Consider the following 24,495-nt stretch of genomic DNA (forward strand, 5'->3'; position numbering starts at 1 on the left):
TAAGAATTGTTCTATTTTGCGCTCAGGACATGCACATCCCGTGGCGAAGATAGCAGGTTAGCAATCCTCAGAGGCTTGGCATCTCAATTATGTGGGAGAAAACCTGTTTTCTTCCATAATTAAAACCTGGCTAATGAAATCCAGGAGACGTACAGCTCAGTCGTGATCTAACTAATGGTGGAACAGGCTCGAGGGGCTTAATGGCCTACTCATGTCCCTATGCAATATGTAGTGGGTTGTTAATTATGCAGGAAAATGGGTATTCTCCTGTTTTCTTCTTTTAAAAAAATCTCAGGTGCCAATCAGTGTTGGTCTGAGGCAGCCATTCGGAGGGCTCCTGTGGGTCGGGCTGGGGTCTGTTTCCCTCCTGTCCATGGAGAGGCACAAGGCCTCCTCTCAGCGAGGCCGCATGAGCACCTCGGCTGCGATCAGTAACCTAGCAAAACAATCAAAAAATGAAACCTCTGATGCTACTGTAACACCCTGTATCCAGCCCTCCTCCAGCCCTAAAACCCTCCGAGATCCCTGCGCTCCTCTAATTCTGGCTTGCACATTAGCAAGTTTAATCGCTCCACCACTGGCTGCTGTGTTTTCAGCTGCCTAGGCCCTGAGCGATAGAATTCTGTCCTTAAACCTCTCCGCCTCTCTTCCTCTCTCTCCTCCTTTTAAGACACTCCTAAAAACCTACCTCCTTGTGTGGCTCGGTGTCAAATTTTGTTTGATATGCTCCTGTGAAGTGCCTTGGGACGTTTTACTGCATTAAGTGCAGTATGTAAGTAATATTTGTAGTTGTTGTTGTATGTATCCCCTTAGAGCAGAGAAGATTGAGAGGAGATTTGATAGAAGTGTTCAAAATCATGAAAGGGCGGGGGAGTGGGACTAGCTGAGGTGCTCTTGCAGAGAGCTGGCATGGGCTCGATGGGCCGAATGGCCTTCTTCCGTGCTGTAACCATTCTATGATTCTATACCACATACAATAATTTGAAAGTAAACACGTATTAACATTTATAGATCGTTTCTTTTCCAAGTTTCTGCCCTCTTCAAGGTGCGAACCTCACCAGCCACACTCTAGTGTTTCTCTCATGTTCCCTTCTTTATGCATATACGAGACGATGAGTTAGAAAGCCATCCAAGATCGACTGTGTCCTCAACTGACATCTACGCACAACCTTTTCAGCAGAAGTCACTGGATAGTAATCAGAAAATGGAGACCATGGCTCGACTACCCCCTCTCTCGTCTGGGCCACCAAACTCCTTGAGCCCTGGGCTGAGCACAAATAACATTATTGGCTAGGAGTTCCCTGATCTGTTACATTTATCCCACTGGCAGCCATGTACCCATTACCTGTGGGACAAACACAACAAATGGAGCAATTGCTAGTTGGAAGAGCATTGTGCCCTCCTGCCAGGCTATACTTTCACAATCTCACCAGTTGCCGTATTCTTTTACTGGCCGCACTCTAAAACAATAGAACCTATAGCACACGAGCCATTTGGCCCATCGTGCCTGTGTCGATGCTAGAACTACAACAACAACTTGCATTTATATAGCACCTTTAACATAGTAAAGGTGCTTAAACTGGAGCTGTCTATCTGAACAGATTTCAAGCCCTTTCTCTGTATCCTTCCATTTGTTTTCTTCTCCAAACACTGATTCGATTCTCTTTAAAATTATTTTACGGTACGACCATCGCAGTAACCCGAGGATCGTACACAGCTCAGGATGGAGAGACAAGCCTTAGCTGGCAGAACAGAATATGACAGCATTGTGTTCATCACAAATTAACGTGACATATTTGTTTACCCTTACTCCCGCCCCTCCCTTGAATGTGTTGACTCTTTCCTGAAGTTCAGTTCCACAGATGCAGGTTGCTCTTCAGCAACTCCCTCAAATGCCATTGTCACATGTGAGTAGCGACCGGCTATTTGGACCACAGGAGCATTATAAATGAGCCTGGTCCTTACCCCACATCCACTTTTCAGCAGGGGTCCTGCAGAATGATCAGCATCAAGATCCAAGGTTTATTCCATCCCTCTCTCCAATCCCAAGGTAACAAAGAGCCACTGTAGCCAAATATAGAATTAATACCATGCCCACAATTGAATTCAACGAGTTCAGCTCAGACCAGGAATCGAACCTGGAACTTTCCTGATGTATCTGTTTCAGTCATTCAGTGTCAGTTGTGGCTCAGTGGGCAGCACTCTCGCCTCTGAGTCAGAAGGCTGTGGGTTCAAGTCCCATTCCAGAGACTTGAACACAAAAATCTAGGCTGACACTCCCAGTACAGTCCTGAGGGAGTGCTGCACAGTCAGAGGTGCCGTCTTTCGGATGAGATGTTAAACCTCTGCCCTGTCAAGTGGACATAAAAGATCCCATGGCACTATTTTGAAGAAGTGCAGGGGAGTTATCCTCGGTGTCCTGGCCACTATATATCCCTCAACCAACATCACTAAAACAGATTATCTGGTCATTATCACATTGCTGTTTGTGGGAGCTTGCTGTGCGCAAATTAGCTGCTGTGTTTCCTACATTACAACAGTGACTACACTCCAAAAAGTACTTCATTGGCTGTAAAGTGCTTCGGGTGGTCGTGAAAGGCGCTATAGAAATGCAAGATATTCTTTCTTTTTATTCATTGTTGAATCATTATGGTAACTGATTGCAATTTTTTGCAATGGTGAGTTCTGGTTTGAAAGATATACAGGTATACAGAAAGATTTAAGTACATTATAGGTGTAGCAGTGTTTTAAATCATTTATCACAAAGAAACACTCCACCAGCATTGTCCCCGCTACAGTCGCTGGACACAGACAGAGCGACCCCATTTGGTAGCATTATTGAATGCATTCAGCTTAGGTGGTGCTCATAACATGTGACTTAACAGAAGAGTGAGGTGAATGGGTGATAGGCGATGATTTTGTTTAAGTTATGTAAAGGAGTGGAGTACTGCCAGTACACGGGAGGGGCAGTCTCTTCAAGTTTCTTTTATTTTCCTATTCTGCATTTTTTGAGTGAAGTTTACTTTGCACACAGGAGGCCATCATGCCTATGCTGGTACTAACTCTTCAACCGGCACTGTATGTCTGAGCAAATTTTTTGCCCTGCTGCTGTATCGCACATTACAACAGTGACTACACTCCAAAAACTACTCCATTGGCTGTAAAGCGCTTTGAGGTGTCCGGTGGTCGTGAAAGGCGCTATAAAAATGTAAGTCTTTCTTTTTCCTTTCATTTTATTTCTTTTCAAATACTTATTCTTGAAATTACATAGAATGTACAGCACAGAAACAGTTCATTCAGCCCAACTCCCACCCTCTTTCATCTAATCCTATCAGCATAACTTCCTATTCCTTTTTCCATCACGTGTTCATCTAGCGTCCCCTTTAACTACAACTTTGCTATTCATCTCAAGCACGCCATGTGGTGGCGAGTTCTACATTCAGTTCCCTTTAAAGTGTTGTTATGGTCACTGCCTCAATAGCCACTTGTGATCAACCATCCCAGCAGTTATAGAATCATAGAACGGTTACAGCACAGAAGGAGGCCATTCGGCCCGTCGAACCAGTGCTTGCACTTCAGCTAATCCCACTCCCCCGCCCTTTCCCATTAGCCCAGTAGACCTGAGTCATACACTGCTCAGGATGGAGAGACAAGACTTAGCCGGCAGAACAGAATGTGGCAGCACTGGGAAATGGGAATGAAAACTTTGCCCCATTTTTTTACTGTACTTGCAGAAATGAATCTGCATTTACCCATAACCGTTCCTGGAAGCTCGAGAGGCGGGGGAGAGAGTGAGAGAGAGTTATTGCGCTAAAATATAATGTTGCACAACTGAGTGGATAATCCAAAAGCCCTTATAAAAGTGTTGCATAACTAGTACCGATCCAGATGTGGACTGCACAGCTTCAGTTAGAAAAGGCTGGAAAGTGCAGAAGGCAGAAGCCAAGATTTACAGAGCGAGCTCTGCAGGCCAATGTAGGTAGCGCGAGAACATGGTGGCGTACTCTCCAGAAAGAAAGACTTGTATTTATATCAAACCTTTCACAACCTCTAGACGTCCTAAAGAGCTTGACAGCCAAATAAGTACCTTTGAAGTGTAGGAAACGTGACAGCCAATTTGCACACAGCAAGTTCCCACAAACAGCAATATGATAATTGTTATGTACTGATGCTTGGAGTCACCAAATACCAGAGGGCGCCAATGTCGGAGGTCATTGGGCTGTATATGCGTGTGCACTGGTATATAAACGTGGGTACTATGTCATGCGGGTACTTTGGGCACGAATAAAGTTGGATCAGGTTTACACCTGAGGCAGTTTACAATAACAAAACTCTTGAGTCATTACAATAATGACCAGATTCTCTGTTTTAGTGATGCTGGTTGAAGGATAAATATTGTCCAGGACAGGAGAGAACTTCCCTGCTCTTCTTCAAAATAGTGTCCTGGGATCTTTTACCTCAAGCTGAGAAGGCAGACGAGGGCCTCGGTTTAACGCCTCATCACTGATAAGGGGATGTTTTATATCTACCTGAACTTTCATGTCATCAGCCTGGGCTTGACTAGAGCATGTTTAATTTAATCGAGAAATTTTGGTAAAGGATGGAGGCTCATTGTGTGGGACACCACCCAGGTTGAACAGAGTAAGAGAGAAGAGGAGATAAATGAGAAAGTAATTGGTAGGTGACTGCAAGCTTGCAGATTGTAGGAAAAAGGCAAGACTGTGGGCGTTGAACAATGACACAGGTTCATGTAGAAAGTGCAGCATTCTAACACACTGCGATACCCAATACCCCCGCATTGCTAAAAAACGTTTGTTATGTGTACTCAGGAAAGGAGTGAGGCTATGATGCCTCAAAGTTTAGAATCATGATGAGCGAGTTAAGCCTCCTGTCCAATCAGTGCAGATCGAGATCAGATATTGAAGTTGGTTTTTAATATAAACAACACAGGCCCTGGTTCTGTTGAAGGACAGCAGCCATTGCAAATACCGTTAAGAAAACATGTGTTACTATTAAATATTAGGACAACTTTACGGGGACCAAGAGAAACCAATGTCCATTTTCGCAAGGCAACAGAAATGTCGCCGATATATGACACCAATTTTACAAACGCAAAATACACAGGAAAAAACAATCGTAGAAGTGACCCTCCCCTCCCAAAAAACAATGTTATTGTCCTGTACTTGTGAAAAAAAATCATCAGTCTAACAGAATACCAACAAAACACACCGAATACCCAAAGTGCATAAACACACAAACATGACCTGGAATTGCCCCCAACGGAGAAATCATTTTACAGTTTGGATGTGTTAAAAAATATAATCAGTCTTAGAACCACCTTTCTCCCCATCCCCATCCACACTGAAACGGCACCAAACACACCCAGTCCTACAGGAATGCCTGTTAGTAATGTTACCTCTTAAAAATTATTGGTTTTTAAAAAATTAATAAAAATAGAAAGCAAGGGTCAGTAGTACTAATGACATTCAGACATGACTTAATGTCTGATTTTTCCAGACAGTTCCCTCTCAGGTCTCTAAAAGGAGATTTGTTTTTCTACTGTCAAAGGACATGGAAATACTTGTCCAATTCTTTGGTGCTTGACAGATTTCTTCGTGGGTGAATTATAAAATTCCCGTGGTACAAAACAAACGTAGAAACACCATTGTTGTTGTTTTTGGGGAGGACCCACACTCACTCCTAGGAGGCAGATCCAATGGAATCGGAATGAAAAGTCACATAGCCCGAAGACGCGGAAGGCGAACTCAAAAAACTGTTTGTGCTCCCTTTGCTCTCCACCTTGGTGAGCTTTTCCTGATTATCCCAAGAGACGCACAGATCTGTCCGACAGTTCCTGGAGGCTCCCTCCTTCATGCTGGGGATGGCAATAGTGCCCATGCCGCCTCGGGCCCGAATGTGGGCCTCTGCGTTCTTTTGAGCCGCAGTAGGGTCATTGGGGAAAGTATTGGCCAAGTATTCCTTGGGCCTGGTGACCCCTGTGAAGATACATTCCTTTCCCTCTGACAATCGGCGCAGAACGTGAGGCTCCCTCTCAAAATTGGTCAGGGGAAAATGGGAAAACACCACTGAATACTGTTCATATTTATCTGGGATAAGTGAGATGGAAGATGATCTCAGTGGGGTCTTCATTGGACTGGGGAGCGGCGTTTCATCGATGTAACTTATTATTTCATCTCGGCTGAAGCATTTTAAGTCATCGACAAAATATTCCTCCCTGGACAGCTGCTTCAGAGATACGACACTATCCACCGATTTTCTTCTCTTATGGTAAGAAGCACATTCATCATGTTGGGCGATCAGACTGCTTCTCCGCCTCTCGTGCCTGGGGGAGCTGTAGTGCAGCACTCCTGTGATGTCCTCTGACGACCCCCATCTGTGAAGGTATGAAGGTATCTGGTTTGTTGCCCACATATCTGTCTCATCATGGGAGTAGCGTCTGGTTGGAGGAACCTAAGAGGCATAAAAAAAAGAATATAGCAGTCTGAAGGAATTTTATTGTCCTCTCCATTTGAATTGACTGGCTTGGCTAACCCTACCACCCACTCCCATCCAATTTACAGGCAGGTAACACAAAGGCAGCCCTAACTCTAGGCTGCCTCTCTTCCGTGGCTACATTCACGCCCGGGTGTCCCTGGAGATGGAGCTCGAGGCCTTCCGCAACCGGTGGGCACCGGAGGGAATGGAGTGTATCGTCACCACCAGGAACAACATTTTAATTTAATTTGGTAAGGTTCGTTTCAAATTTATGTTAATTTACAGTCGCTATTTGTTGTGCCCCTTTAAAAAGGGGGCATATGCTTGACTTTTAATTGGCAATTGCCAGTACGTAAAAGAGTCAGCCCTAACTCTACTATGCTCCCCCACCCAATTTGCAGAGGTCCATCAGAAAGGCTAAGCTAGACCGGCCACCCACTGCCATAAATTCGAGGATAGCATATGAGAGGGCTGTAATCTTCACCCTTTCCAGTTGCAGATGGCGATCTTGAGATGGCGCTGGAGGTAAGGGGACCGTCACAGTTATATTACAGCCATATCACCAAGAGCCAGGGCTACCTCTGGTGTCCACCTTGTAGTATAAATGCAGCGTTAAGCTGGATCAATGCAACACAGGATGCTAGGTGACAGAAAATAGTGAAATAACAGAGTATGCCTGCTCTTCCTTAACCTCCGAATATGGTCATTGTCTCTTTCCCTACATGCAATGCGTCTGAGAAAGTCCCTTAGATAGTATGCATCATGGTGATTACCAGACGGCACTATGAATATCAATCACGATGAGATAATACTCTTTCTCCTGGATGCCTATTGTAATTTTCAATCCTGAGATCCTATCAGCCCATACACACAATATGCTCCTTGTAGCTGTCAGTGTATTGTATTAGAACACATAATGAGAAGAAAATGAACAGAAATCAACATCCCACTGATAGAAAATGGAACACTTCACAGAATCATAAGCAGACTGATTTGATACCGAGTCAAAGAAGGAGATATGAGAAAGGCTGGCTGACAGCTTGGTCAAAGAGGTAGGTTTTAAGGAGAGTCTTAAAGGAAGAGGAAAAGGTGGAGAGATTTAGGGAGGGATTTCCAGAGCTGAAGGCCTAGGCGGCTAAGGGTATGGCCATCAATGCCGGGACGGGAAGGGGGTGGGGGATGTATAAGATGCCAGAGTTGGAGGAACGCAGAGGTTACATAACAACAATAACTGCATTTCAAAAGGAAATAATTGGTTGTAAAATGCTTTGGGGTATTCTTAGGATCTGATAAGCTGCTATATAAATGCAACTTCTTTCTTAAACAAGTAGGTGCTTCTTAAAAGGGTTGGACCCAAAAACTGGGGAGAGGACTTGCATTTGTCTAACGCGTTTCACAACCTCAGGACGTTCCAAAGCACTTTAAAGCCAATGAAGTACTTCTAAAGTGCAGCCACTGTTGTAATGTAGGAAACACAACAGCCAATTTGCACACAGCAAGGTCCCACAAAGAGCAATGTGATAATGACTAGATATGTTTTACTGATGTTGGTTGAACGTTAAATACTGGAACATTGGGGATAATCTCCCTGCTCTTCCTCAAAATAGTGCTCTGGGATCTATTACGTTCACCTGAGAGAGAACGTCTCGTCCGAAAGGTGGCACCTCCGACAGGGCAGCTCACCCTCAGTACTGCACTGATGTGTGAATCTGGATTTTGTGCTCATACCCTTGGAGTTGGACTTGAACCCACAACCTTCTGACTCAAAGGCAAGAGTGCTGCCAACTGAGCCACTGCCAACACAAAAGGGAGATGAGTCAAGAGGTCTGTTGCCCGTGTCCTAACTCGCACCAAGTCACGCTCACCCATCAGTCCTGTGCTCGCTGACCTACATTGGCTCCTGGTAAGCAACGCCTCAATTTTAAAATTCTTATCCTTGTTATCAAATCTCTCCATGGCCTCGCCCCTACCTATCTCTGTAACCTCATCCAGCCCAACAACTCTCCCAAATCTCTGTGTTCCTCCAATTCTGGCCTCTCCGATTTCCATCGTTCCACCATTGGCTTCAGCTGCCTAGGCCCTAAGCTTTGGGATGCCTCCGCCTCTCTACCTCTCTCTCCTTCTTTAGAGCACTGCTTAAAACCTACCTCTTTGACCAAACTTTTGGTCACTTGTCCTAATATCTCCTTATGTTGTTTGATAAAGTTCCTGTGAATCGCCTTGGGATGTTTTACTATGGTAAAGGGGCTATATCAATGCAAGTTGTTGTTATTGTTGAGATGATAAGCTTGCAGGAGATCCACTGAAGAATTGAGTTATACAGACCAGGATATTAAGGGAATCAAAGGATATGGGGATAGTGCAGGAAAGTGGAGTTGAGGTAGATCAGCCATGATCTTATTGAATGGCGGAGCAGGCTCGAGGGGCTGAATGGCCTACTCCTGCTCCAAATTCTTATGTTCTTATGTAAAGGTCCCAGATTCGAACCCTGGTCTGCAACTACTGGCCAAAGCACTCCAAGGGAAGAGAAAATTGGTCTGGAGTCTTACTCCTGGTCACATCCAGTCACCTCTATTTGAAGTGTATATGTGTCAAGACCCCACAGTATTGGGCTTGAGGTGATGCCCACCCCTCGGTCAAATAACCTGCCTATACTTACTGTCAAGTCTAAAATGTGAATAATAGACATTTGGGTAAGGTACCAGAGTGCCTGTGCAATTGTTCCCCCACAAGGAGACAGCACCTTCAGGAGAAGAGAGGAGGAAATTAACCAGAAATAAATTTCTCTTATTTTCCCACACAAGAAAGTTACATTTTAAAATAGTTTTAGAAATCAGACTGCAAAACAAAGCAAACGAGTTCCCGGGTTTACAGGCTAAATAGTTCTCTGGTATCTGGATGATATCAAGCAAAATATTCACAGGGAAGTGTGTTTTTGTACCAATTCAAGAATAGCTTTTAGATTGCTGCTTCTAACATTCTTGGTACATTCGGAGTTCAACTACAATTTTCAATTTTTTGATCAATCAGAAGGAAAATGCATAAACTAGATTTTCTTCTAATGGATATTATCAGCAGTAATTTTTCATACTGGAAAATGATTTCATTATTAACGGAACTAAGGATACTGTACTTTGAGATATTGATAGCCAATTATTTTGTGTCATCAGGGCAAATTGCATTTATAACACCTTTAACACAGAAAAACATGCCAAGGCACTTTATAGAAATGTTATCAGATAAAATTTGACACCGAGTCAAAGAAGGAGATATTATGTGGTGACTAAAAAGCTCGGTCAAAGAGGTGGGTTTTGAGGAGGAGAAGGAGGTGGCAAAATTTAGTGAGGGAATTCCAGAGCTTGGGACCTGATTGGCTGAAGGCACGGCCAGCAATGGTGGGGCAAAACGAGTGGCCAGAGGCCAGAGTTGGAGGAACGCACAGAATTCTCAAAGAGTTGTAGAGCTGGAGGAGGTTTCAGAAAAGGGGAGGGGTGACGCCATGAATGGAAATGAATACGAGGATGAGATATTTTTACATAGGGGTGCTGCCGGACCGGGAGCCAATGTAGGTCAGCGAGCACAGGGGTCATGAGTGTACAGGACTTGGTGCGGGTTAGGATACGGACAGCAGAGTTTTGGTTGAGCTAAGGTTTAAGGAGGGTGGAAGATGAGAGGCCGGCCAGGAGAGCTTTGGAATAGTCGAGTCTGGAGGTGACAAAGGCACGGATGAGGGTTTCAGCAACAGATGAGCTGAGGCAGGGTGGAGACAGGCGATGTTGCAGAGGTGGGAGTAGGCGGTCTTCGTGCTGGAGAGAATATGTGGTCCGAAGCTCAGCTCAGGTTCAAAGTAATGGCATATCAGCATCTTCCCTATGAAACATGCCTGTTTATTGAAGTGTCTGCAACAACATTGCAATTCATTACTCAAAATAATGCAGCACAACAGAACCACAGGGCATAATCCTATAGCCATGAGAGAGATCGGCAAACAATAACTAGAATATACAGCGGGGCAATGGTGAAGTAAACAAACTGAGACAGCTGTCAAAACCAAACAAAGCCTACTTTCCTCCACGCTGCTGAAAGTTATTAATTTTCATAGAGGATATATAATAACTGCTTTTCACAAATGACATGATATTCGAGATTTATGATTCTTGTAAATAATCTTTGTATGTATGTTGGTTGAATGTGACAGAATGCTAGACCTTGAGGCACAGATTATCATACGAACAAAACCATTCAAGAGAAAGCAAGAAGAAATAATGGCCCTGAAATTCCGAAGTCCCCGGGTCCGTATGAAGTGTGCACGGACCTGGGAAGGCATCAGAAAAGCCGGTTTTCAGTGTGCAATGCGCATGCGCTGAAAACTGGCTTTTCCGATCTGTCAAGTTTCTGGCTTGACAGTTCAACCGCAGATTGGGAGCGAGGACATTTGTAAGTGCAAATTTCCGATATTTAGGCATACAAATGTCCTCAAAAATTGTGTGCCTGAAAAAGCAGGCGCATAGCCTACTTTTACAGGTGCACGTGGTTTAAAAAACACAAAAACATATAAAAATAAAGTTATGAAAACATATTTTATCATTAAAAACCCTCCCCACAACGGTAAGTTTATTTAAAAAAAAACTTTTTAAAAAATCATGAAAATATGTATTTTTTTAAGACATTAATAACTTTAATTTAAATTAATGTAGTGCATATTTTCTATTTTTTATTCGTGTTTTGGGTGTTTGGGGCTGTTTCTCAATCAATGTAATTGGAGTTTGGGACTTTCGGAACTCCTATTACTATGATACTTTACCTGATTGGCTGCCTAGAGCCATGTGACTCCAGCTCCAGGCCGGCGCATGTCCCGATGTGCACGTGCTGCGGCGCACAGTCAGCTTAGGCCACAGCATCGGAAAGTCAAACATGGGCAGCAGGTGCTTATTTTTTTCTCTAAAATGCCCGCAGGAAGGCCAAAACAGAATTTCAGGGCCAATATATTTCAGCTCTTCATTAACAACAACAACTTGTATTTATAAAGCACCTGTAACGTAGTAAAACATCCCAAGGCGCTTCACAGGAGTGTTATAAAACAAACATTTGACACCGAGCCACATAAGAAGAAATTAGGGCAGATGACCAAATAGCTTGATCATAACATACAAGTTGGGGTGGGGGGAGGAGACTCCATATACCAAAATTGTCTATATTTTGCAGATCTTCCTGACCCAACCAAATGCCCTTGACTTATTTGTTGACTGCTGTAATGTTCACATGTACTGTGAACTGCCCTGGCAGTGTCTTCCTTTTGTCAGTCTCTGTGTCTTGATAAGTTTTTAGTTCAGGTTGGAGACAGGGACAGAGGGGTCAAGGGTGGGTTTTTTGAGGAGTGGGGTGACGACGGCAGATTTGAAAGGGGAGGGGACAGTACCTGAGGAGTGAGAACCATTTACAATATCAGCTAATTGGGGGGCCAGGATGGGAAGTTGGGTGTGGAACTCCTTACCTCCTTCAGTCTTCCCTTCCTCATAATCTTCAGGCCTTTAAAACCCAACCTTAGCATCACCTAATCACTACTTCCTAATTCATCTCGATTTCTTTTCTCGCCTGTTCAATCTTGATAGTGTCCTACACTATGGCTCTTGGACTTTATACTCAGTTTCTCAATAGTAAGGAGAAAAGACAATGCATTTATAGCGCCATCCTGGGTATGAAAGAACTCATAACAATGTCAACCTCCTGGATATGTACCAAAGCAGCACTCCAGGCTATTTGACAGGGAACATCAGCGGCAGGTCGGGGCCATAAAAGGAGCAGCATGGAGGTGGCCATGGGCAGCGTGGAGGCAAAGTACTTCAAGGTACAGTGCGAGCTGGTGCAGGAGGGCGACGGTTGTGAAGAGTGACGTCATCAAGATCCAGGTCGGTGATTGGAGCGTGGGCAGATACAGCAGGAGCAGTGAGGTCGGGGCGAAGGAGCGGCGAGAGACTGTAGAGGGACGTGATCGGGGCCCAGGGGAGGCGCGAGTTCGGGGCCAGGGGCCCAGGGGCAGCACGGGCCAGCCCACACTGCGATATGTGTGCGCACTCGGTCCGTGCAGCAGAGCTGGTCTCCAGTCGTCTTGGGTAATCCTTGCCACTGGACCAAGACCTAGCTCTGTCAAGCCCGTGTGGTGGCTGGTGTGCAACGGCCACCCCACGTTAAAAAAAATCCACGCACAGGCATCTTCCACCCTTCAGGATGTAGTTCGGGTCCTTCATTGAAACACCTGTGAACTCGTCCTTTTTTTGGCGTGGAAGCAAGTCATCCTCGTTTCAAGGAACAGCCTATGATGATGACCTGGTACTGAGCTGCTTCTCATCATGTGGCAATGCATTAATGACATAGAGCAGCTAAGGACATGTTAAGGAGAAAAGTTACAACCTTGTCCGAATCTTTTGCAGCAATTCCAACTTTCCATAAAAACAGATAATCCTAGATGGGAACTGAGTCAAGGAGCACCCAGAGGACATAGCTGAGCTCCGTGAAACTGCCAAAACAACAAGCCCAGGCACAGTGAGAATATCTCAGCGGCCCATTGGTAATTCATTTTGCTGGCAGTTTTGAAATTCGTGTTTGTCTTAATATCTGTAAAAATAGTATAAAAGCATATTTTTAATCTTTGTTACATTAAATACAATTGGAGAAGCCAGCTCAGCCAGAAAACGATTCCAATGTATCATTGTCAACACTCCCCGTTTGTTTATTGACTGTTCATGGAGGAGTGTATGTGTGGTCTTGAGCCCAGTGTGACATTGACCCTTGCAGTCCGGGAAGGTTTCCGGATTTAATTCCTGGTCTGTATCGAGGTCAAAGAAAAAATGATGAGTGGCTAAGTGAAGCATCGTGTAAACTAATCCCCGTTCTCAGATGGCTAAAGCAGTAGGAGCGAGGCCCGTTAGGTCTGATGGGTCATGGATTAAATCTCACAAGCTCGCACCTTAATGAGTGCAATTGTTCTATTTCTGCACTGCTTACTTTGATGATATTTATGAATGAAACTGTTTTTAAACTGAGACGCCCAGGTGAATGGTCAGTTACAGGTCATCGCAAAAAGGTTGAAAAGAGTAGAAAGCATTTTAAATCAAGAAGTGGTGAATTGCCATCAAAATTGGATCTTAAAAATCTGCAGATTACGGGAGCAAGGGAAGTAAAGTGTTCCACAGTTTTGAGATTCCGAGGAACAATTAGTTAGAATAGGAGACTGTACAATGAGTCGTGATTTCAATAGAATGAAGGTGTGGGCATGAGGAGGAACATGTAAGATGGTGTTTTTGGAGCTTAGAAGGGAGGAATTACTATGGAACGGAAGGTTATATTGGTGATAAAAGTTGAAGGCGAGAGGGCAGTATTCAGATCTTTGTGAGCAATGTGTTAATAGAGAAGTAAGGATCACTGAGGGGAGAAGAAGTGCTTGACATGACGGAGGAAAGCATTGTGGGAGTTCCACTTGACATCAGAGGAGATACTGAGGCTGAGGCTGAGGCTGAGGCTGAGGCTGAGGCTGAGGCTGAGGCTGAGGCTGAGGCTGAGGCTGAGGCTGAGGCTGTCAATCGATTATGATTCAGGGAATCAGGGAGTAAAGCAGCAACATAAAAGCCAGCTCAGGATGTATGTGGAGGAAGTTCTGTACACTGAGGCTGGGGCAGGAGTCCCAGACTGAGTCACATTGCTAGCCATCAGAGAGGAAGCTTGCATCTTCAGTTTGGTTTGTATTTGATTACAGATTCAAGAGCTGAAACTTGTTAATTTTTAATCGAATAACTTAAATACTTAGCCCACAATGCCTTTGGCCATGCAAATTTAAATTAGAACGTATTGGCAAACCTGTTCCAGGAGGTTGAATTTATGGCCACCATTTTGAAAACTTCTAGTTTTCAAAATGGCGGATGTGATTAAGGCCGGTGAATTTTAACTAACCTTGGGGAATGCCAATAACGGAAGCTCTGAGTAACACCAATGATTTTCATTTGAATTCTCACTGTGAATATCAACGATTACTAAAATTGACATTTGCTTATACATTTCAATGTTCAAATCCCACTTCTAGCAAACTGTACTACTTCAACATCACCAGAGAGTGGCGATCACCACTCTGGTCCAGATTAGAGTCCAAGTCACAGACACGGTCGCTTTCTCAGACTGCAAACAGTTGATTCCCAACACTTAAAGGAATTACTAAAGATAGATTACTCACCTCTAACAGCGATAGTCAATGTTCTTCAAATAAATGTTAAACTTCAAAACTACAGGGAAGAGGTGCAAGTGGGAACAATCAATGCCTATCCCTTTAAGACTGTCTGAGGCAGGAACCCTCGATTCTTCTTTTAATGCTTCAGTACGACTGTCCCCATTGCTGAATCCCAATCAGGTCAGGTATCTTTGCCCAAAAATCTGTGAAAAAATCAATATATCCTACTCCCTCATGCCTCAGATTTCCCAATTGTAGGGCTGCGAAAATATTCCTACTTAAATAATTTGATCAGGATTTTATATATAAGCATAATCATATCACTGTAAAATAGTTTAAAAAAAAACTTTAAAATCACAATTCGAACTTAATTACAAAAACTTTCTACATAACTGAATACTTAAAAAAGGAAAATGGTTCACTTTACCTTTCCTCCACACCCCCGGCAAATGTCACCTTTAATGCCAGCCTGGGAGCCCTTTCACCCGCTCCGTTAGGCCGCACCATTGATTGTGATTCCAGGGACTGCTCGCCAGCACCAGCCAGCCCCACCCCAGAAAATAACACTACACGCTGGGACTGAAAATCACACGCATCACTGTTTGCGGGGCCCGCTGTAATGAGGTCAACAGAATGGTCTCTCAGAGAGGGAGACCCTCCTGAGGGTTCTCCAAGTTAGAATCAAAAATTATCTGGCCAGAGTATAATTTTCATCTATAAAAGGAGTGCATTTCAGCAAAAAGTACCCACCTTAAATTTGTTACCCACTTTTGAGTCTAAAATTAAGGGGTATAAATAAACACATAAACCTGTAAACATAGCATCTGAGGAATAGCCCCGTAGATGAGCGAGTCGCGTGGCATTGATTGACTTTGGAGACCAACCTTCCAAAGAAGAAGAATGACTTCTGCACCTAGAACTGAGTCATCCACCTCTCTTTCGTCATTGTGTGGCACTCCATAGTGTGTACTCCTCCGCAAATAATGTCTAGCGGAGATGGACTGGACCCATCCGCCTCGAATCTAAACCAGTCTAACCAATTGCGTGCCGTTCTGTGCAGTTGGATCAAGCCAACAGTGCTCATACATAGTGCGTTGGCTATTGCAGTTGTCCGCAGATGTATTAGACGGCTATTTGTCTCAGCTTGATCTAGGGATGTGTTTTTTAATTATATAGGACCACAATCTCAAACAGTGTTTTGCTCAAGGGTACCTTTGCAGCATGCTGTACCATGGAGTGATGGATCTTGGGTCAGCCTCTGCAGTTCCCCACCTGGTAAGCTTCTGATTTCCAATATGCCACTCTAGGAAGTTCCCCATTGGAGGCTATGCACTTCCCCAGGAAGGAAAAGAAAAATACAGGACCAGTAATTCCATTAAAACTAAAGTCCCATAAGTTCTCATGAAGCTCTTTCACCTGCCCTATGGATGGACTGCTTTCATAAATCATTTCACACAGAAGGAGGCCATTCAGCCCATCATGTCTGATATGTTCTTACTATACAGTATAAATGCACACGAGGCCCATACTTGAGAGAAGGTCACTCTGTGACCAGTTACCTTTATTACCAAAACCTCAAGTGATGAAGATGGGTGGAGCTTCCCCTTTTATACCTGAAAGTCCAGGTTAGGAGTGTCTCCCACAAGTTCGCCCCTTGTGGTCAATGTTCTCAAGGTGTACAACTTAGGTCAGCTTATACATGGGTTACAATGATAGTTGAATACATGACATCACCTCCCCCCCAAAGTCTTATTGGGATCACAGGTTAAGTCTCTTTGATGGTTTACGCTCCCTTGTAGAGCGCCTGAGTTGGGGCTCCGGTTGTTGGGTGCTGGCCTGAGTGTGCTGTCCAGACTGCCCACAGTGACTGGGCTCTCCTGCACTTGGTTCCGGTGTTCGGTCGCCTGTGGTGGAGTAAACTCTACGTCGTATTCTTCCTCTGCTTCTTCTATGGGGTTGCTGAACCTCCTTTTAGTTTGATCCATGTGATTGTGGCAGATTTGTCCATTGGTAAGTTTAACTACCAAAACCCTATTCCCCTCTTTGGCAATCACAGTGCCTGCAAGCCATTTGGGCCCTGCAGCATAATTAAGGACAAAAACAGGGTCATTGACATCAATACATCGCGCCCTCGCATTCCTGTCATGGTAGTCACATTGTGACTGACGCCTGCTCTCAACAATTTCTTTCATAGTAGGATGTATAAGGGATAACCTGGTTTTGAGCGTCCTTTTCATTAGCAGCTCTGTGGGTGGAACCCCTGTGAACAAGTGTGGTCGAGTTCTATTGGCCAACAGGAGGCGTGATAAGCGGCTTTGTAGGGAACCCCCTTGGATTCTGAGCAGCCCCTGTTTGATTATCTGCACTGCTCGTTCCGCCTGGCCGTTTGAGGCCGGCTTGAACGGTACAATTTTTGAAACCTTTAAAAACACTACCCTTTTAACGTGCATTTAACGCACGTCACATGGTGCCGTTCTGACATGGTTGATTCCATTGCCTGCCATGAAGTCCTGAAATTCAGTGCTTGTGAAGCATGGGCCATTGTCGCTGACCAAGACATCCGGTAGACCATGGGCGGCGAACATTGCCCGTAGACTTTCTACTGTGGCAGAGGATGTGCTTGAATTTAAAATGGCACACTCAATCCATTTGGAGTAGGCGTCTACTACAACCAACAACATTTTTCCAATGAAAGGACCTGCATAGTCCAAATGGATGAGTGACCATGGCTTGGCGGGCCAGGACCAGGGGCTAAGGGGGGCTTCCCTGGGTGCGTTGCCCAGCTGAGCACACGTGTTGCACCTACGAACACAAAGTTCCAGGTCTGCATCTATCCCTGGCCACCAAACGTGTGACCTGGCAATTGCCTTCATCATGACAATGCCCGGGTGCTCATTGTGAAGTTCTCTGATAAACACCTCTCTGCCCATCTGGGGCATGATTACTCGGTTCCCCCACAGTAGGCAATCAGCCTGAATCGAGAGTTCATCCTTGCTACTATGAAATGGTTTAAATTCCTCAGGGCATGCCCCTTACGTGGCTGCCCAGTCCCCATTCAGGACACATTTCTTAACTAAAGACAGTCGCGGGTCTTTATTTGTCCAGACTTTAATCTGACGGGCTGTCACAGGTGAGCCTTCGCTTTCGAAAGCTTCAACAGCCATGACCATCTCAGCATCATGCTCAGTTGCCCCCTCAGTGGTGGCTAGTAGGAGCCTGCTGAGTGCAGTTTTCAGTGCCCAGTCTGCCGAATTGTGTAGTCATAGGCGGCTAACGTAAGTGCCCACCTCTGTATGCGGGCCGATGCATTCGCATTTATGGCCTTGTTGTCGGCCAAAAGGGACGTTAGGGGTTTGTGATCTGTCTCCAGCTCAAATTTCCTGCCAAACAGGTACTGGTGCATTTTTTTTACTGCATATACACATGCTAGCACTTCCTTTTCTACCATCCCGTAGTCCCTTTCTGCCTGGGACAGACTTCTGGAGGCATAAGCTACCGGCTGTAACTGACCATTGGCATTCACATGCTGCAACACACACCCGACCCCATAGGACGACGCATCGCACATTAAAACAAGTTTCTTACACGGGTCATATAACGTTAATAGTTTGTTGGAGCATAACAAATTGCGTGCTCTATCAAAAACCCTTTCCTGGCTGTCCCCCCAGAACCAATCGCGACCTTTGCGTAGGAGCACATGTAGCGGCTCTAACAGCGTGCTCAATTTGGGAAGTAAGTTACCAAAATAGTTCAGGAGCCCCAGGAACGAACGCAGCTCCGTCGTATTACGGGGTCTGGGTGCTCTCTGGATCGATTCCATTTTGGATGCAGTAAGTCTGATCCCGTCTGCTGCTACCCTCATCCCCAGGAATTCTACCTCTGGAGCTAAGAAGATGCACTTCGCCTTTTTCAGTCGCAGCCCTACCCGGTCCAGTCTGCGTAGCACCTCCTCCAGGTTGTGGAGGTGTTCTTCAGTATCGCGACCCGTGATGAGGATGTCGTCTTGAAAAACCACCGTCCTTGGAATCGACTTGAGGAGGCTTTCCATATTTCGCTGAAAAATCGCGGCGGCCGAGCGAATCCCGAACGGACATCTGTTATACTCAAACAACCCCTTGTGTGTCGTGATGGTGGTCAGCTTCTTCGACTCATTCGCCAGCTCCTGGGTCATGTAAGCTGAGGTCAGGTCCAATTTTGAAAAAAGTTTGCCACCGGATAGCGTCGCAAAGAGGTCCTCCGCTCTCGGTAGCAGGTACTGGTCTTGGAGTGACACCCGATTGATGGTGGCCTTGTAATCCCCACATATCCTGACTAACCCATCCGCCTTGAGCACCAGCACGATCGGGCTTGCCCAGTCACTGAATTCGACTGGCGAGATGATGCCTTCCCTCAACAGACGGTCCAATTCGCATTCTATCTTTTCCCGCACCCTGTACGGTACCGCTCTGGCCTTATGGTGTACTGGCCTGGTGTCCGGGTTTATGTAGATCACTACCTTGGCCCCCATGAAAGTGCCGATGCCGGGTTGAAATAATGATTCAAATTTGTCCAGGATCTGTGAGCATGATACTCGCTCCACAGAAGAAATTGCATTGACATCGCCCCATTTCCAGTTCATGACAGCAAGCCAACTCCTCCGCAGTAGTGCGGGACCGTCCCTCGGGACAATCTAGAGTGGCAACCTGTTCTCCGAATCTTTGTGGGTCACGACTACCATGGCGCTGCCTAGCACTGGAATGATCTCCTTTGTATATGTCCGTAGCTGTGCGTCAATCGACAATAATTTTGGCCTCCTGGCCTTGGACACCCACAACCTTTCGAACTGTTTGATACTCATCAGGGACTGGCTGCCCCTGCGACTAACTCCATTAATACTGGGATGCCATTGAGGAGCACTTTCATCATTATCGGTGGCGTCCTGGTATATGAACTGTATATGTGCTCCACATGAACTCGCTGAACTTCAGCTTCCAGCAATTTCCCCCAGTATTCATTTGGGCTCGTAGGGCTTACATCGGGCCCGTCCTCCTTGTACATCAATCTGGCTGCAGGCTTCCTGCACATACCCGCCAAGTGACCACTGATGTTGCAGTTTCTGCAGGTATATTGCTGATACCTGCAAGCTCTGGCTAGGTGTTTGCCTCCACACCTCCAGCAAGAGCTGGAGGCCCCATTGTTGGAAACAAAAGATCCATTACCAGTCGATCGTCTCTGACTGTCTCTGTAACTGTCCTTAAGCGCACCATTAACAGGTGTTGATGGCCCCATTACTGGCCGCATTGTCCATTGCGACGGCATGAATCGCCGTTCAGCTAGCCGTTGTCTCTGTTGAATTCCCCCTTTGGGTTTGACTACATGCTGGGGCATGTCCGATTGCCCTTGTCTGCCTAGAGAACTGTGTGCCGCGTTAACAATGTTGACTCCCTGGTCGTTTGCCGCATTTGAGCCAAGATTTTTGTCATACATCATTCTGGTCTCTTCCTCCCCTGAGATAAATGTCTGGGCTATCAGAGCCGCCGCTTCCAAGGTCAAGTCTTTGGTCTCAATCAGTTTCCTGAAAACCCCAGCATGCCCGATGCCCTCAATAAAAAAGTCTCGCAGCATCTCCGCTCTGCATGCATCTGGGAACTTACATAGGCTCGCCAGTCGCCGGAGATCTGCCACGAAGTCTGGAACGCTTTGCCCTTCTTGCCGCCGATGCGTGTAAAACCGGTGTCTCGCCATGTGCATGCTGCTCGCCGGTTTAAAGTGTTCCCCGATCAACTTACTGAGCTCTTCGAACATCTTGTCCGCCGGCTTCTCCGGCACTAGAAGGTCCTTCATCAGGGAGTACGTTCTGGATACACAAACCGTCAGGAGATGAGCCCTGCGTTTGTCGGCCGAATCCTGTCCCAACCATTCCTTAGTGATAAAACTTTGCTGTAGTCTCTCAATAAAGTCGTCCCAATCATCACCAACACAGAACCTCTCTTCTGTGCTGCTAGTGGCCATGCTCACGTGGTTTAAATCCCAGTTTCTCGTCGCCAATGATATGTCGTATAAATGCACACGAGGCCCAAAATTAAGAGAAGGTCACTCTGTGACCAGTTATCTTTATTACCAAGACCTCAAGTGATGAAGGTGGGTGGAGCTTCCCCTTTTATACCTGAAAGTCTCCCACAAGTTCGCCCCTTGTGGTCAATGTTCTCAAGGTGTACAACTTAGGTCAGCTTATACATGGGTTACAATGATAGTTGAATACATGACAATGTCTGTGCCAACTCTTTGATTGAGCTACCAATTAGTCCCACTCGCTTGCTCTTGCCTCGTAGCCCTTATACTTTTTCCTTTTTAAGTGTATATCCAATTCCCTTTTGAAAGTTGATAGTGACTCAGCTCTTTCAGGCAGGGCATTCCACATCATAACAACTCTCGGATGGAGAAAAAAGATTTCTCCTCATGTCCCCTCTGGCTTTTTTGCCAATTATCTTAAATCTGTGTCTGCTGGTTACTAACCCTCTTGCTCGTGGAAACTATTTCATTTTTTTTTGTTTCATTAGACAGCAGGAGAAGGTGTGCAAACAACACTGAATCTCAGATCTGCGAATATCCCACAGCCCCGAATAGAAGCCCAGGAACACATGCAGCCACAGGTGATGGGCAGCTGGGCCACAGGTAGCCCGTGGGATCAGGTAGTGGCTACCAGGACGTCCTTATTTAAGGGTTAATAGTCAAAGCTAAATTCAGTCAACCTACTGGTTAGGATATCTAATGTCTTGGATCCATAACGTTCACTATCATTGGCTGAATATCGACCTCCCCCCTCCCCTGTACGTCTAGCTGTGGTACCTCCTTTGTTACCAGATGCGGGACAACCTTTACTTTCTATGATTGAATCTGGCATGAAGCCATGCTTAATGAGAGGCTTTCCCGCATAAATGTATGGACCAGTAATCTCCATAAGCTTTTTTTGCAAGTGAGTTTTGGAATAAACCGGTGTGTGACCTTGAGTGTAAAGACCACACTGGCATTCAGGCCATTAAATAAGGGCATTAATGGAGTATCATCTCAGATGTTCCCCCACTCCTCTAGGATGGCCCTATAGCTCCTCTCTGCAAATCCTTAAAAGAACAGGCAATTTTCCAGGCTACATATCTTACCTTACCCACTGTGCCCTAGCAAACCTGATTAAAGAACTATATTTACAAGTTTGATGTCCGTCTGTGTAACCCCCACCCCCCTACTGCACATGATACAGTCATCCAGAGTCAGGTGGAATGTGCAGAGCTTGTTAAAGTTGATTGCCCACAATTCAAAGCATTTAAAAGGGAATTGTCACACTAAAACGTTGGAAGGAAAAATAAAATTTGAAGAAAAATCTAATTTGAAAGAAAATACTCCTGAAAATTGAAAGCAATCTTTGACTAACAAATAATTTGTTTACAAAGTGGCGCTTTTTAGTTAACCGTTGTCACAGACAAGTTCAAATGCCTTAAAGGAGCCATGGGGCATGATCCCCTGATTGGCCAATTCACAATTGTGCTGTTAACTGTGGAAGTGGCCTATTTGGACCAGTAACATCACAGGTTCACTCCCTGATCTGTGCCACATTATAGCAAAATTCTAAAGGGGCAAAGTGTGTTAGAAAGACAAGCCTGAAGGCTCTGTGCCTTAATGCGAGGAGTATTCGGAATAAGGTGGACGAATTAACTGCGCAGATAGCAGTTAACGGATATGATGTAATTGACATCACGGAGACATGGCTTCAGGGTGACCAAGGCTGGGAACTCAACATCCAGGGGTATTCAACATTTAGGAAGGATAGACAGAAAGGAAAAGGAGGCGGGGTGGCATTGCTGGTTAAAGAGGAAATTAATGCAATAGTAAGAAAGGACATTAGCTTGGTTGATGTGGAATCTGTATGGGTGGAGCTACAGAATACCAAGGGACAGAAAACGCTAGTGGGAGTTGTGTACAGACCACCAAACAGTAGTAGTAAGGTTGGGGACAGCATCAAACAAGAAATAAGGGATGCATGCAATAAAGTACAGCAGTTATCATGGGTGACTTTAATCGACATATTGATTGGGCTAACCAAACTGGTAGCAATGCGGTGAAGGAGGATTTCCTGGAGTGTATTCGGGATGGTTTTCTAGACCAATATGTCGAGGAACCAACCAGGGAGCTGGCCATCCTAGATTGGGTGATGTGTAATGAGAAAGGACTAATTAGCAATCTTGTTGTGCGAGGCCCCTTGGGGAAGAGTGACCATAACATGATAGAATTCTTTATTAGGATGGAGAGTGACGCAGTTAATTCAGAAACTAGGGTCCTGAATTTCAGGAAAGGTAACTTCGATGGTTCGATGAATTGGCTAAAATAGACTAGCAAATGATACCTCAAGGGTTGACGGTGGATAGGCAATGGCAAACATTTAAAGATCACATGGATGAACTTCAGCAATTGTACATCCCTGTCTGGAGTAAAAATAAAACGGGGAAGGTGGCTCAACTGTGGCTAAAAAGGGAAATTAAGGATAGTGTTAAATCCAAGGAAGAGGCATATAAATTGGCCAGAAAAAGCAGCAAACCTGAGGACTGGGAGAAATTTAGAATACAGCAGAGGAGGACAAAAGGGTTTAATTAAGAGGGGGAAAATAGAGTACGAGACGAAGCTTGCCGGGAACATAAAAACTGACTGCAAAAGCTTCTATAGATATGTGAAGAGAAAAAGATTATTGAATACAAACGTAGGTCCCTTGCAGTCGGATTCAGGTGAATTTATAATGGGGAACAAAGAAATGGCAGACCAATTGAACAAATACTTTGGTTCTGTCTTCACGAAGGAAGACACAAATAACTTTCCGGAAGTACTAGGGGACCGAGGGTCTCGTGAGAAGGAGGAACTGAAGGATATCCTTATTAGGCGGGAAATTGTGTTAGGGAAATTGATGGGATTGAAGGCCGATAAATCCCCAGGACCTGATAGTGTGCATCCCAGAGTACTTAAGGAAGTGGCTCTCGAAATAATGGATGCATTGGTGATCATTTTCCAACAGTCTATCAACTCTGGATCAGTTCCTATGGACTGGAGGGTAGCTAATGTAACACCACTTTTTAAAAAGGGAGGGAGAGAGAAAACGGGTAATTATGGACCGGTTAGCCTGACATCAGTGGTGGGAAAAATGTTGGAATCAATTGTTAAGGATGAAATAGCAGCGCATTTGGAAAGCAGTGACAGGATCGGTCCAAGTCAGCATGGATTTATGAAGGGGAAATCATGCTTGACAAATCTTCTGGAATTTTTTGAGGATGTAACTAGTAGAGTGGACAAGGGAGAACCAGTGGATGTGGTGTATTTGGACTTTCAAAAGACTTTTGACAAGGTCCCACACAAGAGATTGGTGTGCAAAATCAAAGCACATGGTATTGGGGGTAATATACTCATGTGGATAGAGTCCTGGTTGGCAGACAGGAAGCAGAGAGTAGGGATAAACGGGTCCTTTTCAGAATGGCAGGCAGTGACTAGTGGAGTGCCACAGGGCTCAGTGCTGGGACCCCAGCTCTTTACAATATACATCAATGATTTGGAGGAAGGAATTGAGTGTAATATCTCCAAGTTTGCAGATGACACTAAGCTGGGTGGCGGTGTGAGCTGTGAGGGGGACACTAAGAGGCTGCAGGGTGACTTGGACAAGTTAGGTGAGTGGGCAAATGCATGGCAGATAAATGTGATGTTATCCATTTTGGGGGCAAAAACCCGAAGACAGAATATTATGAATGGTGGCAGATTAGGAAAAAGGG

At 45.2% G+C, this 24,495-nt stretch overlaps 1 protein-coding gene across 3 annotated transcripts in view; it reads right to left on the bottom strand.

Annotated features, from left to right (window-relative positions):
- Positions 1-4,980: 4,980 nt before the first annotated feature.
- LOC139229318 (probable G-protein coupled receptor 153) overlaps positions 4,981-24,495 on the bottom strand; it is an 89,868-nt gene continuing 70,353 nt past the window's right edge. For all 3 annotated transcript variants that reach the window (XM_070861009.1, XM_070861010.1, XM_070861011.1), the window contains one exon: positions 4,981-6,471. In XM_070861009.1, coding sequence (XP_070717110.1) covers positions 5,701-6,471 — 771 coding nt within the window. In that variant the 3' untranslated portion in view covers positions 4,981-5,700. The remainder of the gene's footprint in view (positions 6,472-24,495) is intronic.

This window comes from Pristiophorus japonicus, chromosome 18 (assembly GCF_044704955.1).
Source record: "Pristiophorus japonicus isolate sPriJap1 chromosome 18, sPriJap1.hap1, whole genome shotgun sequence".
Taxonomy (NCBI): domain Eukaryota; kingdom Metazoa; phylum Chordata; class Chondrichthyes; family Pristiophoridae; genus Pristiophorus; species Pristiophorus japonicus.